At 34.3% G+C, this 19422-nt stretch overlaps 2 protein-coding genes across 2 annotated transcripts in view; one reads left to right on the top strand and one right to left on the bottom strand.

Annotated features, from left to right (window-relative positions):
- LOC138332160 (serine/threonine-protein kinase 36-like) overlaps positions 1-4541 on the bottom strand; it is a 70944-nt gene extending 66403 nt beyond the window's left edge. The window contains exons 1-4 of the mRNA XM_069280146.1: positions 4426-4541; positions 1207-1329; positions 775-915; positions 239-316 (exon numbers count right to left, since the gene is read on the bottom strand). Of these exons, the coding sequence (XP_069136247.1) occupies positions 239-316; positions 775-915; positions 1207-1290 (303 nt within the window). The 5' untranslated portion in view covers positions 1291-1329; positions 4426-4541. The remainder of the gene's footprint in view (positions 1-238; positions 317-774; positions 916-1206; positions 1330-4425) is intronic.
- A 167-nt stretch (positions 4542-4708) lies between these two features.
- Positions 4709-19422, top strand: LOC138332161 (GPN-loop GTPase 1-like). Its single transcript, XM_069280147.1, has 12 exons — positions 4709-4888; positions 5496-5589; positions 6084-6123; positions 6464-6530; positions 6945-6982; positions 7338-7416; positions 7979-8119; positions 14895-15041; positions 15834-15916; positions 18037-18149; positions 18468-18560; positions 19261-19422. Exons 1-12 carry the CDS (start codon positions 4733-4735, stop codon positions 19359-19361), a joined length of 1152 nt encoding a protein of 383 aa, XP_069136248.1. The 5' UTR covers positions 4709-4732; the 3' UTR covers positions 19362-19422.

Below are 19422 nucleotides of genomic sequence, written 5' to 3' on the forward strand. Positions count from 1 at the left end.
AAAACAATTATAAAAGATGTAACCCTTGTCAATACTATAGCTGCAATATATCCCTCGGCTAGAGAGAACTTGTCTTTAGCTCAATCGGTTGAGTGTCAGACTAGTAATCCAGAGGTCCCGAGTTTGATCCCTGGCAGAGGCTGTGATTGAATTTATTATAAATCCTGTATCCTGTTCCACAGACATTTTTCTTTTCTGCTAATGTAAAGGTGTATTTTTATTTTTTATTTACAAATACCTGTTCCTCTGGTAGGTTCCCATCATCCTCCAAAATTTGGAAAAGTTCTCCTTCTGCGTAGTCTGTTACCACAACAACCTGTTTCATAATGTATTGCTTTAATTAATTCATAATAATAACAAAACACTTCATACCTTAATTTTGATTTCAATAATACATACATCTTTTATTACTGGATGTACAATTTGGTTTATTCTGATAAGTATTTTTTACCAAAACCAGAAATATCTGTAAGAAAAATATCACATTATCCTTTATCAAGATAGGGCATAATGTGACAGGATGTTAGTATTATTTCAAGATTTTTGTTTGTTTGCTTGTTTGTTTTTTGGTGGTTTTTTTGTGTGTGTGTAAATAATCAAAAGAAGGTACTTGTTGATATTTAGCAGCAAATGTGTCTTTTTAGCACTTTCAGTTGCATTGCAAATGTATAACATTTATGTTTAGCCTTCAAAAACATAAAACATGAATTTTGAATAATATTCCTTTATGTATATTTAAGAAGCCCTTTGCACAGTGCATACATGTGCCTTTACCTCTTTATCTGTTTCAAAGCTGTCCAACATCTCTATGATATTAGCATGGTGCAGTCCTCGCATAATGTCTATTTCTCGTCGCAAATTTCTCAGCTCTTTCTCTGGCTTTCCAACTTTGGGTATGAATTTCAATGCCACCACCTGCAGACACATACAATAGTTTGAATATGAAAACACAACAAAATTCCCAATGAGGATACAGACCTAAGAGTAAATTCTTGAATTATCTTCCCTGACTAAAAAGCATTGAAGACAGGTGTGTGTAATTAGACACAAGAATTAAATACTGCAAAAATAGTGTTAAGGTTGCCAAATCAGGGTTCTTTCATACAAAATAAAATAAAAGGGTGTATTTAGAGTTGGATTCCTACCAGGAAGGACAACAGCATTATATCTATCAAGATCTAGACTATTCTTTTCACTCTAACCAACCTGTGCCTTGTATTTTTTCCTTCCTTTGTACACCTTTCCGAAGGATCCCTCTCCAATAATCTCAAGGACATGGTAATTATCCATAATGAAACCTTGTCTTCAATTTATGTTATCAGCTAGCTTCTACAAAAGAAATAAAAACACATTTTAATACAAAATGTTCAATCTTACATCACTGACGGTATTTTTGTTTTATATAAAAGGTCATTCCAATCCCAACTATATCAACAATGTTTGTAACTATATATATATATAATGACTACACAGGGAGTGGAGGCACAAAGTCCTAGAATATGGAAATCTTGATGAAATTGACCGTTGATCCTAAAGACGTTCATTCTCCACTAAATGTACAAATTCCATTATTAAGTGTCCTCTATCAATATTGGGACTTAAAAACCATGTTTGTATATCATGTTTGTTTCACACGTAAAATATATTGATTGATCTTCGAAAATAATCAAGTGTTGTTCCTCTGACCAATTAAGATTTTTCTCATTATCACATTAAATATGGCTCTCGTGACGAATTTCGACTGTCCTCTTAAGCTATAATGTATTTCGTAAATCAACTGTGACGAAGGAAATGGGTAAATGTTACATTTTTTTCTATCATATCATAGATATTAGCATACGCAATGAGAATAGACAAGTATTGGCACACAAAATGCTTAGATATTTTTTATATAACTCATTTTATCATTGTCACAAACTATGCTGGCAGATACGTTACAAACAAATAAAATCATGTACACAATTAATGTATTATTAAATGTCCACGTTTTTTTTCGTGATAATGTACTTTAATATGTATACTAACTTTTACCTTTATGACAAGGACACATCCATTAACAATTAAATGGACAGGTGCGATCTAATCTTGAAAATATACATGTTACGCAACGACATCAACAGATACGTTACTACTATGTACTTGATTACCTAAGATGCCACTTTCCCACAGAGATAAATTCACATCACAGTTTGAAAAGTATATAATACTAAGTGTTACAATGTTTGTGGTTTGGTCGACAAGTCACACGGTGTCATTTAAATGATGAGAGGGGTTAGTGTCGGTCAGTACGTTACCGACAGATACGTTATGGAAAAATACCCATATCGACAGAAATTCTCACGCTTGTCATAAAACATTTGAAATTAGCTTAACCACGTGGCAAGTGTCCGAGAGTTTGTCAATAGTTTACAAGCGGGAAGATTCGTTGTGTTGCCAGTGTTGGGAAACTCGAAATAAGAAAAACCTTTACTTTCCTTTAGTATATACCTGTACATAGTAACATATATATACATTTCTGATAATAATCACGTGATTTCTAACACTAGTTAGCTGTATTGATTAAGCTATTAGGTATATAATTAATTGTTAAATGTATAAATCACATATCAAAATAGTAACGTATCTGGTATAAAAGATCACGTATCTGTTTGATGAAAGATGTACCGTTAACTCTAATATTTAATGTAAAACCAATAAAAATACTGTTACATCGACTAATTCAAATACATTTTATAGCCAGATATTGTTAGAATGTTTGTTATACTAATGATACGGTAATGTGATATATAAACATGAAATAACGTATCTGTTTATTTGGTAACGTACCTGTCATATTTGGTAACGGATCTGTACTTTTGTACGTAAACCTTAATTTGAGTGAACTTGGTTTCATTTGTAGCAATTTGTTTCAGACTAGATATGGTCAGAAAATGTAAGTTTAGGGTTGTTTGTGGCAATCAAGTATGACGGAGACTGATACGTTTCTCAGGTGAAGGAAGGCGAGGACAATGACAATGAATTATTATTTTTCCTCATGTCACAAAACATCAACAAAGGACAAGTGAGGTTTCGTTGGCCAATAATATCACATCTACCTGTCAGCCGTGCGGGTCGGTTTTTTCCCAATTAAATGACAAGAACGGGTCGCCGAAACCATTCGCAGTCAATGGGAATCGGTGTAGACAGATACGTTACCAATATGGTACAAACATAATCATCCCTTCATCGACGCCACTCAGCAGTTTTGATCTATCGTTTGATAATTTCGATGTTGTAGTTTTGACTACAAGTTTTGAAGCAGATTCGTGTTATTGAATTCGTTTATTTTCTAATACTTCATAAAGACCTATACCAAGAGAACAGATATGTTATCGCTGCTAATTTAGGCAAAAATCATCTAAAGTATTGCAGAGAAGTGAAACCACTAATAAGTACGTTTTTTTGATGCATTTTGACGAATTTATGAAATAGAAAAACACAATAATCCTGTCAGATTTCTACAGTCATATATTAAGTATGTTGTAACATGTATGTTACTGTTTAAAGCAGGATTTTAATGTCCTATAGAGTAATTTGTGATTTATACAAATACAAAATTACTGACATGTACTGATGCAGATAAAGGTACAGTTTGATAATAAGGAAAAATATAAAAACAAAATACTTTGGTACTATTTTTATATGAAACTATTCGAACACACTTATGAATCATACAAACCAATATTCACAAATGAACTTTTCATAACTGCAATTGATAAAGACAAGTTGCTTTTGAGATGGACAAATGACTTTGAATGGAAAGAAAAGTCCAAAACCAAAGCAAAAATTCAGTTAAAATGTATATTTTGTGGCATTTCTAATGACAAACCTCAATTTAGTTCATTTTAACAAAGTCACGTATCTGTTCTTTACCAAATTATGATGGTTGACTGTAACAATTATAACTTTTATTTGAGTAAAGATAGGAGCCAGCCCTTTTGGATTTAAAAAGAAGAGATATTTGCCAAACAAATGACAATACATAAGAACTTTGTTTTCAATTTTCATATTTTATGTTTTCATTTCTGAAAACATGCAAATTAGTGGAGAATGAACGAAGAATACTGAAGAATACCTAAAGCTGTGAAGAGGCTAACGTATCAAGTCTATTTTTGGGTATTGAAATATCAGATCGATGCAATATGTTCTGTGTTTAATTAGAAGTTTTATAAAACAAAATATAGAAATAAATTAACAACATGGGCCAAGGTCGGCCCTATATATTATTTAGTAAGGAGTTGGGCCGATTTAGCAGACTGCAGGAACGGGCTTGAACATTGAATCAACAGGTAAATAAAAAGGCCAGAATATGTGAAGTATCAAAAATATATGTGTAGGCAATGAAATTTGAATAACACATGATAGCCATAGAATTGTTAAGAATACCTTGTATAGCATTGACATCAAGAAATGGTACATTGTTTTCGTTTGTTTACTTCGTCGCCGTCTTTAAAGTCGCCGCCATACTTTCAACAAGTGCGCGTGCGTGACATTCATTGCAAGTGAAGCTATGATAATTAGTTTCAAATTATTTGAAAAAACACGAATTAGTTTGATTTTGGTGAGTTCAATAATATTAATCTTAATTTAAAAAGAAATAAAATTGAATATATTTTGCCATTTTAATAAATTTAGTAAAACTGAAATGATACGAAAATAACCCAAGTTAAACTCCCAAGTGTTTCAAAACAATATGGAGACTGATGGTGCACGTGGGGGAGAAGGAGCAGGTGCTTGCAGTCACCCTGAGCCGATGTCTTCGGCCGGAGGTTCCAAAGAAGGGCTTAAAAAGCCCACGTGTATCATAGTCCTCGGCATGGCTGGATCTGGGAAAACAACATTTGTACAGGTTAAAAAATATCACCATTTGAATTAGCTTGCTGAGTAAACAGAAAGTAGAAGTTTGCTTTAAAAATTAAGCATGTACTATTTATTTACACATACATGTATTTTTTACCATACCACAGTCAGATAATTTTGTATTCAATCTATTTAAACATGCGATTCTTCAACAATAACCAATTCAATGGCATGGAAGGCTGGACACACTCTCACATAAGTGTAATAGTCCTGTATTTGAGTAACTGTCCTGCATTTTACTGAATTTTAGTAATCATTTAGTTACCCAAATACAGGATTATGTATGATGAACAATAAGATAGAGAATCAGATTTGATATAGCTTAAATTTATTATGACCTACCTCATAATAAGTTATTACATGTACATATCAGAAACATAATTAAAATACTTGACATATCATACAATGTATATGGTTCTATAATATTAATGAAAGAAAAAAGTTTTCTACTTCATCATTTGACACTAAAACTTGATAATTAGGTTATAATTTATGGGTTGAATTTTATAAATTGAACAAGTATTAAGTGACATGTGTTTCAACTGAAAAATGTCTTTGACAAGCTGATCCTTATGACTATTTCTTCTGTTATCCAGAGAATCACTGCTCATCTCCATGCCAGGAAAAAACCACCATATGTCATCAACTTGGATCCAGCTGTTTTAGAAGTCCCCTTTCCAGCAAATATTGGTTAGATAAAAAGATAATTTCCTGATATAAATTTCATTACATCATTGCAAGGCCTAAAGACTACAATAGCTGAGAAAATCAATTTGTTTGGATTGTAACAGACTCAAGTTTAATTGGTACCCTTTTCCTGATCAAATTGCATTGAAGTTATTTTTTAAATTTGAACTACTGTAATTTCGGTACCAAGAAGATTTTAATTTCTATTTCTAATTGTTGTCATAAAGTGGTGAAAAGTGTTTTAAATATCATTTTACTAGTAAAGCTACAGAGAGATGCATCAATTCTACTTAATGTAAGTCGCTCAACAAATGTCATATTCCTTTAACATGCTTTAAGTTCAGTAACTTAGATGTAGCTTACAGGGACTCCTTATTGTTACATGCTACCGATATTTGATTAACAGTGTAGCATAATATCAATTCATGTCATGATTACTAATGTGGATCTAAATATGTTTGTTTTAATTATTATGATTTATTTTTCGTTAATTTCAGATATTAGAGACACAGTGAATTACAAAGAAGTTATGAAACAGTATCCTTAGACTTTAGTGGGTACATCAAAATATCATGTGTTCATTGGAACATCAAATCTACAAATTAAAACTTATAGCATTGATTTGAATTCTTGAACTACCGGTATAATGCAATACAATATAAATTCACCAAATCTTTGATAGTATATTCAGTATCAATTCATGTTCCATATATCTAGCAACATCAGTTAAATCCTTATGATATGTTTGATTTGTTTGTCAAATGATTTGACATACATATGTACATGTAGATCACTGTTAGGACAAACATCAATGTACTCATAAGGATGTTGAATTAGATGTAATTATGTGTGTGTGTATACCCTAACTATAAACCAGATACTGTTTAGGACCTAATGGAGGAATTGTCACCTCATTGAATCTGTTTGCCACCAGGTTTGATCAGGTTTGTATTGTTTCTTTACCTTTTTCGGTAAAACCTACTTTGAGAAACATGTACTCTTTGTAAATGCTGAACTATACAGGCTTTGATAACGTAACAGAGATGATTAATAAACACCAATGCACAGAGAATTATAAAAATATATATACTAATCGTACTAATTTTGCTGCCTATGTGTAAACTATACTGACTACTGTTGTAAGTTTTGTTGTGTATTGTTTTCCTAATCTTTAGTAAAAGTTACCTCCCTTGATTTCATCTTCTCTCTGGTCAATGGAGACATTTTCAGTACACTAGATTTAGAGTTGCAATATTCAGAAAATGTTTCTTCCAAGTAACATTTATCTTGCTGTAGGTGGTTTACTATTTACATCATGAAGATATTTAAAATTGCAATTACTTTTATTTTTTTCACAGGTGATGAAATTTTTAGAGCAAAAATCAACTGAACATGAGTATGTATTAATTTGTATAAACTTTTTTGAGGATAGATATAAGCTAAAAAAGACATTGAAAATATCAAATAAAATATGGAAATATTTGATTTATCGGTAAATAGCTACATTTCAGTGATTTATCTGCATTTAATGAAATAATAATTAGCTGTCTGTAAACCTTCAGTAAAACTTGACCAATGTACAGTATCATAATTGTTTGCAGTCTTATGAAACATTACTTTGAAATAAATTAATTTCAGATAAAAAGATATTAGTGGAACCCAAGTTGTTTACAGTGTGTATCTGTCTCCCGGATTGTAGTCAAACCAACATTTAACAAATTAGCTAATTAGAAGAAAATCTCTTATTACAGGTACATCATACTGGACACTCCTGGTCAGATAGAGGTATTTACCTGGTCAGCCTCGGGGTCAATCATCACGGAAACACTGGTGAGTCGGCCATTAGTACCAGACACTGTATAGCCAGACTCTTTTATAAACTAATTTATTATTAATAAAATTTGTTTTTAAAATTTGAAAATAATTGTGTGAAAATATTGTAACGTTGACCTACAATAAAGCGCAGATTGTAATGACAAAAACAAAATGCATGTTCATTGAATAAAAAAGAATGAATCACAGCATCTGATTTCACAATGCATAAATCAAAGATGAAATATAAAGACGAAGGGTAATAGACAATATTAATGCAAGTACCATAAATAATGATGAAATTATTTTCATTACCATTATGATGGGATTAATGTTCCCTTTGAATATAAAGTAAACCAATTAATTTTCCTGTGCAAATGCTCATCTCCACACAAATGTCTTCAGCACAGTTAAAAGTAGACCTATGATATGAGCTAAATCTGAATCACAAAATTAAATGTCTATAAAAAAATCATTAGGCTTGAAAATGAGAGGTTGCTTTGTTAACGAAATAAGATAAAATGAGTGATAAATGTCATTATTAGTTCACAAAATTATAATAATGTATACGTTTTTTCAGGCCTCCACGTTTCCGACAGTAGTGGTTTATGTGATGGATACATCCCGTAGTGTTAATCCTGTCACGTTTATGTCTAACATGCTGTATGCCTGTAGTATCCTGTACAAAACCAAACTGCCCTTCATCGTGGCCATGAACAAGGTAAGACATTGTAAATGTTCATACATTGGATGACAAACAATACTTAACATACGGATGAGAACATCTTAATGGCCACAGTGTCAAAGTTGTTAGAGTGAGTGTTTGTCAATGAAAACCTTAAGGGCCACAGTACCTGGGTAGGTAAGATGTTTGGACATGTAAGATGTATTACCACTAGTTATTGCCAGGTTAGGTAAGATGTTTGGACATGTAAGATGTATTACCACTAGTTATTGCCAGGTTAGGTAAGATGTTTGGACATGTAAGATGTATTACCACTAGTTATTGTCAGGTTAGGTAAGATGTTTGGACATGTAAGATGTATTACCACTAGTTATTGTCAGGTTAGGTAAGATGTTTGGACATGTAAGATGTATTACTACTAGTTATTGTCAGGTTAGGTAAGATGTTTGGACATGTAAGATGTATTACCACTAGTTATTGTCAGGTTAGGTAAGATGTTTGGACATGTAAGATGTATTACCACTAGTTATTGCCAGGTTAGGTAAGATGTTTGGACATGTTAGAGATGTATTACCACTAGTTATTGTCAGGTTAGGTAAGATGTTTGGACATGTAAGATGTATTACCACTAGTTATTGCCAGGTTAGGTAAGATGTTTGGACATGTAAGATGTATTACCACTAGTTATTGCCAGGTTAGGTAAGATGTTTGGACATGTAAGATGTGTATTACCACTAGTTATTGCCAGGTTAGGTAAGATGTTTGGACATGTAAGATGTATTACCACTAGTTATTGCCAGGTTAGGTAAGATGTTTGGACATGTAAGATGTATTACCACTAGTTATTGCCAGGTTAGGTAAGATGTTTGGACATGTAAGATGTATTACCACTAGTTATTGCCAGGTTAGGTAAGATGTTTGGACATGTAAGATGTATTACCACTAGTTATTGCCAGGTTAGGTAAGATGTTTGGACATGTAAGATGTATTACCACTAGTTACTGCCAGGTTAGGTAAGATGTTTGGTCATGTAAGATGTATTACCACTAGTTATTGCCAGGTTAGGTAAGATGTTTGGACATGTAAGATGTATTACCACTAGTTATTGCCAGGTTAGGTAAGATGTTTGGACATGTAAGATGTATTACCACTAGTTATTGCCAGGTTAGGTAAGATGTTTGGACATGTAAGATGTATTACCACTAGTTATTGTCAGGTTAGGTAAGATGTTTGGACATGTAAGATGTATTACCACTAGTTATTGCCAGGTTAGGTAAGATGTTTGGACATGTAAGATGTATTACCACTAGTTATTGTCAGGTTAGGTAAGATGTTTGGACATGTAAGATGTATTACCACTAGTTATTGTCAGGTTAGGTAAGATGTTTGGACATGTAAGATGTATTACCACTAGTTATTGTCAGGTTAGGTTTTTTGTAAGATGTTTACATGTTTGTTTGTTTGTTGTTTGATTTATTAACGTCCTATTAACAGCTATGGTCATGTAAGGACGGCCTCCCATGTATGCGGTGTGTTGCGTGTATGTCGTGCGAGGTGCGTGTTTTGGGAGACTGCGGTATATTCATGTAGTGTCTTCTTGTATAGAGGAACTGTTGCCCTTTTTATAGTGCTATATCACTGAAGCATGCCGCCGAAGACACCAAGCAACACACCCCACCCGGTCACATTATACTGACAACGGGCGAACCAGTCGTCCCACTCCCTGTATGCTGAACGCTAAGCAGGAGCGAAAACTACCACTTTTATAGACTTTGGTGTGTCTCGGCCAGGGGACAGAACCCAGAGCCTTCCTCACAGGGGCGAACGCTCAAATCAAGGCCAAATGTGAGGCGGTGCCAAGGGAGGCATTAGGAAAGATAAAGTCAGTTAGGAAGAAGAGAAAAGATAAGATCCTAAATTTAGTCGCCTTTTACGATCATGCAATAGGGGCAGCAGGTACAATTCTAACCCCTACGCTATTGTCAGGTTAGGTAAGAGTTTGACATGTAAGATGTATTACATATTAGCTATGATGTTTGGACTATTGTATTCAGGTTAGGTAAGATGTTTGGACATGTAAGATGTATTACCACTAGTTATTGCCAGGTTAGGTAAGATGTTTTGGACATGTAAGATGTATTACCACTAGTTATTGCCAGGTTAGGTAAGATGTTTGGACATGTAAGATGTATTACCACTAGTTATTGTCAGGTTAGGTAAGATGTTTGGACATGTAAGATGTATTACCACTAGTTATTGTCAGGTTAGGTAAGATGTTTGGACATGTAAGATGTATTACCACTAGTTATTGTCAGGTTAGGTAAGATGTTTGGACATGTAAGATGTATTACCACTAGTTATTGTCAGGTTAGGTAAGATGTTTGGACATGTAAGATGTATTACCACTAGTTATTGTCAGGTTAGGTAAGATGTTTGGACATGTAAGATGTATTACCACTAGTTATTGCCAGGTTAGGTAAGATGTTTGGACATGTAAGATGTATTACCACTAGTTATTGTCAGGTTAGGTAAGATGTTTGGACATGTAAGATGTATTACCACTAGTTATTGCCAGGTTAGGTAAGATGTTTGGACATGTAAGATGTATTACCACTAGTTATTGCCAGGTTAGGTAAGATGTTTGGACATGTAAGATGTATTACCACTAGTTATTGCCAGGTTAGGTAAGATGTTTGGACATGTAAGATGTATTACCACTAGTTATTGCCAGGTTAGGTAAGATGTTTGGACATGTAAGATGTATTACCACTAGTTATTGTCAGGTTAGGTAAGATGTTTGGACATGTAAGATGTATTACCACTAGTTATTGTCAGGTTAGGTAAGATGTTTGGACATGTAAGATGTATTACCACTAGTTATTGTCAGGTTAGGTAAGATGTTTGGACATGTAAGATGTATTACCACTAGTTATTGCCAGGTTAGGTAAGATGTTTGGACATGTAAGATGTATTACCACTAGTTATTGCCAGGTTAGGTAAGATGTTTGGACATGTAAGATGTATTACCACTAGTTATTGTCAGGTTAGGTAAGATGTTTGGACATGTAAGATGTATTACCACTAGTTATTGCCAGGTTAGGTAAGATGTTTGGACATGTAAGATGTATTACCACTAGTTATTGCCAGGTTTAGGTAAGATGATTTGTTTGGACATGTAGATGTATTACCACTAGTTATTGCCAGGTTAGGTAAGATGTTTGGACATGTAAGATGTATTACCACTAGTTATTGTCAGGTTAGGTAAGATGTTTGGACATGTAAGATGTATTACCACTAGTTATTGCCAGGTTAGGTAAGATGTTTGGACATGTAAGATGTATTACCACTAGTTATTGTCAGGTTAGGTAAGATGTTTGGACATGTAAGATGTATTACCACTAGTTATTGCCAGGTTAGGTAAGATGTTTGGACATGTAAGATGTATTACCACTAGTTATTGTCAGGTTAGGTAAGATGTTTGGACATGTAAGATGTATTACCACTAGTTATTGTCAGGTTAGGTAAGATGTTTGGACATGTAAGATGTATTACCACTAGTTATTGTCAGGTTAGGTAAGATGTTTGGACATGTAAGATGTATTACCACTAGTTATTGCCAGGTTAGGTAAGATGTTTGGACATGTAAGATGTATTACCACTAGTTATTGCCAGGTTAGGTAAGATGTTTGGACATGTAAGATGTATTACCACTAGTTATTGCCAGGTTAGGTAAGATGTTTGGACATGTAAGATGTATTACCACTAGTTATTGTCAGGTTAGGTAAGATGTTTGGACATGTAAGATGTATTACCACTAGTTATTGTCAGGTTAGGTAAGATGTTTGGACATGTAAGATGTATTACCACTAGTTATTGTCAGGTTAGGTAAGATGTTTGGACATGTAAGATGTATTACCACTAGTTATTGTCAGGTTAGGTAAGATGTTTGGACATGTAAGATGTATTACCACTAGTTATTGCCAGGTTAGGTAAGATGTTTGGACATGTAAGATGTATTACCACTAGTTATTGTCAGGTTAGGTAAGATGTTTGGACATGTAAGATGTATTACCACTAGTTATTGCCAGGTTAGGTAAGATGTTTGGACATGTAAGATGTATTACCACTAGTTATTGTCAGGTTAGGTAAGATGTTTGGACATGTAAGATGTATTACCACTAGTTATTGCCAGGTTAGGTAAGATGTTTGGACATGTAAGATGTATTACCACTAGTTATTGCCAGGTTAGGTAAGATGTTTGGACATGTAAGATGTATTACCACTAGTTATTGCCAGGTTAGGTAAGATGTTTGGACATGTTAGATGTATTACCACTAGTTATTGCCAGGTTAGGTAAGATGTTTGGACATGTAAGATGTATTACCACTAGTTATTGCAGGTTAGGTAAGATGTTTGGACATGTAAGATGTATTACCACTAGTTATTGCCAGGTTAGGTAAGATGTTTGGACATGTAAGATGTATTACCACTAGTTATTGTCAGGTTAGGTAAGATGTTTGGACATGTAAGATGTATTACCACTAGTTATTGTCAGGTTAGGTAAGATGTTTGGACATGTAAGATGTATTATCACTAGTTATTGCCAGGTTAGGTAAGATGTTTGGACATGTAAGATGTATTACCACTAGTTATTGCCAGGTTAGGTAAGATGTTTGGACATGTAAGATGTATTACCACTAGTTATTGCCAGGTTAGGTAAGATGTTTGGACATGTAAGATGTATTACCACTAGTTATTGTCAGGTTAGGTAAGATGTTTGGACATGTAAGATGTATTACCACTAGTTATTGCCAGGTTAGGTAAGATGTTTGGACATGTAAGATGTATTACAACTAGTTATTGTCAGGTTAGGTAAGATGTTTGGACATGTAAGATGTATTACTACTAGTTATTGCCAGGTTAGGTAAGATGTTTGGACATGTAAGATGTATTACCACTAGTTATTGTCAGGTTAGGTAAGATGTTTGGACATGTAAGATGTATTACTACTAGTTATTGCCAGGTTAGGTAAGATGTTTGGTCATGTAAGATGTATGATTACTAGTTATTGCCAGGTTAGGTAAGATGTTTGGACATGTAAGATGTATTACCACTAGTTATTGCCAGGTAAGGTAAGATGTTTGGACATGTAAGATGTATTACCACTAGTTATTGTCAGGTTAGGTAAGATGTTTGGACATGTAAGATGTATTACCACTAGTTATTGTCAGGTTAGGTAAGATGTTTGGACATGTAAGATGTATTACCACTAGTTATTGCCAGGTTAGGTAAGATGTTTGGACATGTAAGATGTATTACCACTAGTTATTGCCAGGTTAGGTAAGATGTTTGGACATGTAAGATGTATTACCACTAGTTATTGCCAGGTTAGGTAAGATGTTTGGACATGTAAGATGTATTACCACTAGTTATTGTCAGGTTAGGTAAGATATTTGGACATGTAAGATGTATTACCACTAGTTATTGTCAGGTTAGGTAAGATGTTTGGACATGTAAGATGTATTACCACTAGTTATTGTCAGGTTAGGTAAGATGTTTGGACGTGTAAGATGTATTACCACTAGTTATTGCCAGGTTAGGTAAGAGGTTTGGACATGTAAGATGTATTACCACTAGTTATTGTCAGGTTAGGTAATATGTTTGGACATGTAAGATGTATTACCACTAGTTATTGTCAGGTTAGGTAATATGTTTGGACATTTAAGATGTATTACCACTAGTTATTGCCAGGTTAGGTAAGATGTTTGGACATGTAAGATGTATTACCACTAGTTATTGCCAGGTTAGGTAAGATGTTTGGACATGTAAGATGTATTACCACTAGTAATTGCCAGGTTAGGTAAGATGTTTGGTCATGTAAGATGTATTACCACTAGTTATTGCCAGGTTAGGTAAGATGTTTGGACATGTAAGATGTATTACCACTAGTTATTGCTAGGTTAGGTAAGATGTTTGGACATGTAAGATGTATTACCACTAGTTAATTGCCAGGTTAGGTTAGATGTTTGGTCATGTAAGATGTATTACCACTAGTTATTGCCAGGTTAGGTAAGATGTTTGGACATGTAAGATGTATTACCACTAGTTATTGCCAGGTTAGGTAAGATGTTTGGACATGTAAGATGTATTACCACTAGTTATTGTCAGGTTAGGTAAGATGTTTGGACATGTAAGATGTATTACCACTAGTTATTGCCAGGTTAGGTAAGATGTTTGGACATGTAAGATGTATTACCACTAGTTATTGCCAGGTTAGGTAAGATGTTTGGACATGTAAGATGTATTACCACTAGTTATTGTCAGGTTAGGTAAGATGTTTGGACATGTAAGATGTATTACCACTAGTTATTGCCAGGTTAGGTAAGATGTTTGGACATGTAAGATGTATTACCACTAGTTATTGTCAGGTTAGGTAAGATGTTTGGACATGTAAGATGTATTACCACTAGTTATTGCCAGGTTAGGTAAGATGTTTGGACATGTAAGATGTATTATCACTAGTTATTGCCAGTTACTGACAATGATAGCTCAATGTTTTTACTTCACAAACTCCAACTTTCCTCCACCTTCTAAACCTGACACATTCATATTGTATATTACAGACTTACCTCCCTTTCATGTAGGTATCCATTGTGACATTATTTCATGAGCAAAATTCATGTCATTCTCTCTGAAAAATAGGACGCTACGCTCGCAATCACATGTAATTACAATCAATACCTTACAAGGGCAGATAAGCCATCTATAGGTTTGAGTGTCATGATACCTTAAATATAACTTTTATTTGCAGATTGATATTGTGGACAACAGATTCGCCGTTGAATGGATGACTGACTTTGAAGTTTTCCAGGATGCGCTAGAGCATGAGACGTCTTATGTTTCTAATCTGACCAGGTCTATGTCCTTGGTGTTAGACGAATTCTATGCCAACCTCCGTGTGAGTTGTATAATTATAAAACTAAGTTTCATCATTGAATAAGCAAAATGACTGTATGATACTACATTGCTTAATAATTTCATCATTTTGGTAAAAACTTCCAGTTGAAACCCATTAGAAAATTACTGAGCCTAATCACAATAACCAAAAATCCAAAAAATACACATTTTGTTCAACTGGCTTACATAACGGAAAGGCCATCCTCGGTTACCTACTTCAATCAGCCTACAGTCTGAAAACTGAAGAAGTGGAGTTCTTACATCTTCCAATTATAACCAATCCCTTAGACATTTACTGAAGTTTTTTGTTATTTACTGTAGAATGTTGGCGTATCCTCAGTACTGAAGTTATGTGTTATTTACTGTAGAATGTTGGCGTATCCTCAGTACTGAAGTTATGTGTTATTTACTGTAGAATGTTGGCGTATCCTCAGTACTGAAGTTATGTGTTATTTACTGTAGAATGTTGGCGTATCCTCAGTACTGAAGTTATGTGTTATTTACTGTAGAATGTTGGCGTATCCTCAGTGACTGGAGTTATGTGTTATGTACTGTAGAATGTTGGCGTATCCTCAGTGACTGGAGTTATGTGTTATTTACTGTAGAATGTTGGCGTATCCTCAGTACTGAAGTTATGTGTTATTTACTGTAGAATGTTGGCGTATCCTCAGTACTGAAGTTATGTGTTATTTACTGTAGAATGTTGGCGTATCCTCAGTACTGAAGTTATGTGTTATTTACTGTAGAATGTTGGCGTATCCTCAGTACTGTAGTTATGTGTTATTTACTGTAGAATGTTGGCGTATCCTCAGTGACTGGAGAGGGTGTAGACCAGTTTTTCAAGCATGTAGCTGATGCAGCAGAGGAATATGAAAAGTAAGTTTGATGAAAATTATCTTTAATATAAAAAGGTAAGGAAACAAAATATGTTGCTCTGAAAATAAACCAACCTAGTCAGGAGAAATAATGAGAATTGTCTCATGCTGTGAAATGTTTATTATCCCCCGCCCAACGAAGTTGGCGGGGGATATACAAATGGGTTCCGTCCGTCCGTCCGTCTGTCTGTCCGTACGAATAGTTTCCGGAGCATAACTCTAAAACCAGTAGAGATATTTCCACGAAACTTCATACACACATTGGTCTTATGGTCTAGTAGTGCCTTTTGCTATTTTTAGGTTTTCATTTTTTGCATTTTTTTCCGTAACCATGGAAACATTACTGAAAATATCATATTTTTGTACCAGGTACGTTTCCGGAGCATAACTCTAAAACCAGAAGAGATATTTCCACGAAACTTCATAGACACATTGGTCTTATGGTCTAGTAGTGCCTTTTGCTATTTTAAGGTTTTCACTTTTTGTACTTTTTTCTGTAACCATGGAAACATTGCTGAAAATGGCAGATTTTTGTGTAAGAATCGTTTCCGGAGCACAACTCTAAAACCAGCAGAGATATTTCCATGAAACTTCATAGACACATTGTTCTTAAGGTCTAGTAGTGCCTTTTGCTATTTTTAGGTTTTCATTTTTTGCACTTTTTCCGTAACCATGGAAACATTGCTGAAAATATCATATTTTTGTACCAGGTTTGTTTCCGGAGCATAACTGGAAAACCGGTTGAGATATATGCACGGAACTCCATAGGCAGATTAGTCTTATGGTCTAGTAGTGCCTTTTGCTATTTTAAGGTTTTCACTTATTGTATTTTTTTCTGTAAACATGGAAACATTGCTGAAAATGGCAGATTTTTGTGTAAGAATCGTTTCCGGAGCACAACTCTAAAACCAGCAGAGACATTTCCATGAAACTTCATAGACACATTGTTTTTATGGTCTAGTAGTGCCTTTTGCTATTTTTAGGTTTTCACATTTTGTGCTTTTTTCTGTAACCATGGAAACATTGCTGAAAATGTCATATTTTTGTACTAGGTTCGTTTCCGCAGCATAACTGTAAAACCGGTTGAGATATATGCACGGAACTCCATAGGCAGATTAGTCTTATGGTCTAGTAGTGCCTTTTGCTATTTTAAGGTTTTCACTTATTGTACTTTTTTCTGTAACCATGGAAACATTGCTGAAAATGGCAGATTTTTGTGTAAGAATCGTTTCCGGAGCACAACTCTAAAACCAGCAGAAATATTTCCATGAAACTTCATAGACACATTGTTCTTATGGTCTAGTAGTGCCTTTTGCTATTTTTAGGTTTTCACTTTTTGTGCTTTTTTTCTGTAACCATAGAAACATTGCTGAAAATATCATATTTTTGTAGCAGGTTCATTTCCGGAGCATAACTCTAAAAGCAGCAGAGATATTTCCACGAAACTTCATAGACACATTCTTTTTATGGTCTAGTAGTACCTTTTGCTATTTTTAGGTTTTCTTTTTTTGCACTTTTTCCGTTACCATGGAAACATTGCTGAAAATATCATGGTAAATGGTAAATGTTACTTTGCAAAACTCCACCCATCTTTGTGTATATAGTCTTATATAAATGTCAAGGCTGTATACCTGATTCAACAATTGCAGCCCCACTCTACTTGAATTATACTCCATCTTTCTTTAGCTCAACTTCCTTTTTCCTGTTTTTTTTTCATACACGTAAGTCTCCAAAATCAAACTTACTTCAGTTTTGATATCTCCATTGGCGGGGGATCTGAATGACTATGTCCTTGTTACTTACAATTTTGGTTTTGATTTTCATCTTTGTTTTCATCATTCGATAAAACAAACACTCTAATGATTTCAAGTAACAAGTTTTTAGGGCCAGGGTGACTGAGTGGTTGTTTTGACCATTTACCATTTCCTCATTACTTGTGGGTGTCACGTTAGAATCCCATGTGGGCCGTAGGTACTGACAGCTGGTCAGTGTTTTTTCTTAAGGTTTTCCGGCTTTCCTTCGCTCATTTTCCTTAAAAAACTGACTGTTAAAAGGACACATAAATAAACAATGTACCCACTTCTAATCCAACAACATTTTCTATTTATTTTTGTCTTTCAGAGATTATAGACCCCAGTATGAGAAAATGAGACGTGAAAAAGAAGAAAAAGAGCTGGCCGAGCAAGAGGAACAGCTGTCACGTTTACGTGTGGATATGAGCAAAGACAAACCTGGTAAATAGTTTTTACAGAGGTGTCCTTAATTGTAACATAGGGTTTCATTTCTTGATTTTATCCTTTATTTCTTCAGTGCGATTTGTTTAAATGTTTTCTGTCTTTATTATGCCTGATGTCATTGCCCCTGTGATGGACTGTAGAACGAACCTGACTGTGCCCTGTCCATATTACATTTATGGCTGACAGCAATCTTTTAAAATTCATCCGTTCTCTTTCAGAATTGCATCATTGCAACTAAATAAGAAATGCTCTTGTGTGTTCTTACATGTACTATATATTTTATTGATGTGATGATATTACCTTCTCTTTCTGCAGTACTGAAAAAGCAGACAGATGGAATGGCCATCACGCCCGGCTTAGTGGAAGAGGACAGCGACGAGGAGGCACACGACCCAGAGATGATGGATGGTAAGTCAACACAATGCACACCCACTTATACATTGGAAAATGAGGGCTTTTAGGACAAAGTTATCTTTCACAAAATATTTGCACTAAGTATCCGCAAACCTCTTTCAAAAGAAATGAATAATAAACTATACTGTTTAACTTTCATCTAATAGATTTAATAGTATTTTTCTTTCACACCTGAACTTGATAGATTAAATCTACACATTTGTACATGCAAGCAGTCCACCTTTTTGAAAAAATAAAATATTGGATACTTTACTTTTGAATTTAAATAAAAAATCGATTGAAAATTTAAATTAATTTTCTTTACCTGGAAATGACCCCCTAATTATGGAGAAACTTTGGTAAAAATTGTCATTGTTTGTACTGAATTCTTCATAGTTGTAGAATGGCCATGTATTACATGTATTAGCTGGCAGGTATATTGTAACCTACAGGTATATCATATTAGATAAACAGTATTGCATACACTATGTACAAAGGTTGAGATAACTTGGGTATCATCAGGGCAACATTCATTGTATAGCCAAGACTGCAATGGAAATTATTAATTGTTCATGGTAAATTGTGGTAGTTATTGGAAATGGTAGAAAACCTGTCTTTGCAGAGTGTTGTTTCAGTACATGCCTTTGATAAACGTTAACACTGTCAGGAGTTACTGCACATTATTTACAACACAATCATTGTTTGTCTTTTACAGAGGAAGAACAAAGGGAACTGGAATCTTTCAGGAATTTTATAAAGAGCCAAAAAAGTCGACAACAACAGAAGCAGGATTCGGGATCTGTGGACAAAACCTGACAAATGACTCTCACAATTTTATGTTTGTTTTGTCTTTATACTATTAAACTTTGTCCTTGTT

The sequence above is a fragment of the Argopecten irradians genome, chromosome 9 (assembly GCF_041381155.1).
Source record: "Argopecten irradians isolate NY chromosome 9, Ai_NY, whole genome shotgun sequence".
Classification (NCBI taxonomy): Eukaryota; Metazoa; Mollusca; class Bivalvia; order Pectinida; family Pectinidae; genus Argopecten; species Argopecten irradians.

Excerpts from the sequence above, each read along its gene's own strand:
- LOC138332161 (XM_069280147.1), top strand. The coding sequence starts at position 4,733 with ATGGAGACTGATGGTGCACGTGGGGGAGAAGGAGCAGGTGCTTGCAGT. Across the intron at positions 5,590-6,083 it reads CCCCTTTCCAGCAAATATTG|ATATTAGAGACACAGTGAAT; the intron begins GTTAGATAAAAA and ends CGTTAATTTCAG. Across the intron at positions 6,531-6,944 it reads TTGCCACCAGGTTTGATCAG|GTGATGAAATTTTTAGAGCA; the intron begins GTTTGTATTGTT and ends TTTTTTTCACAG.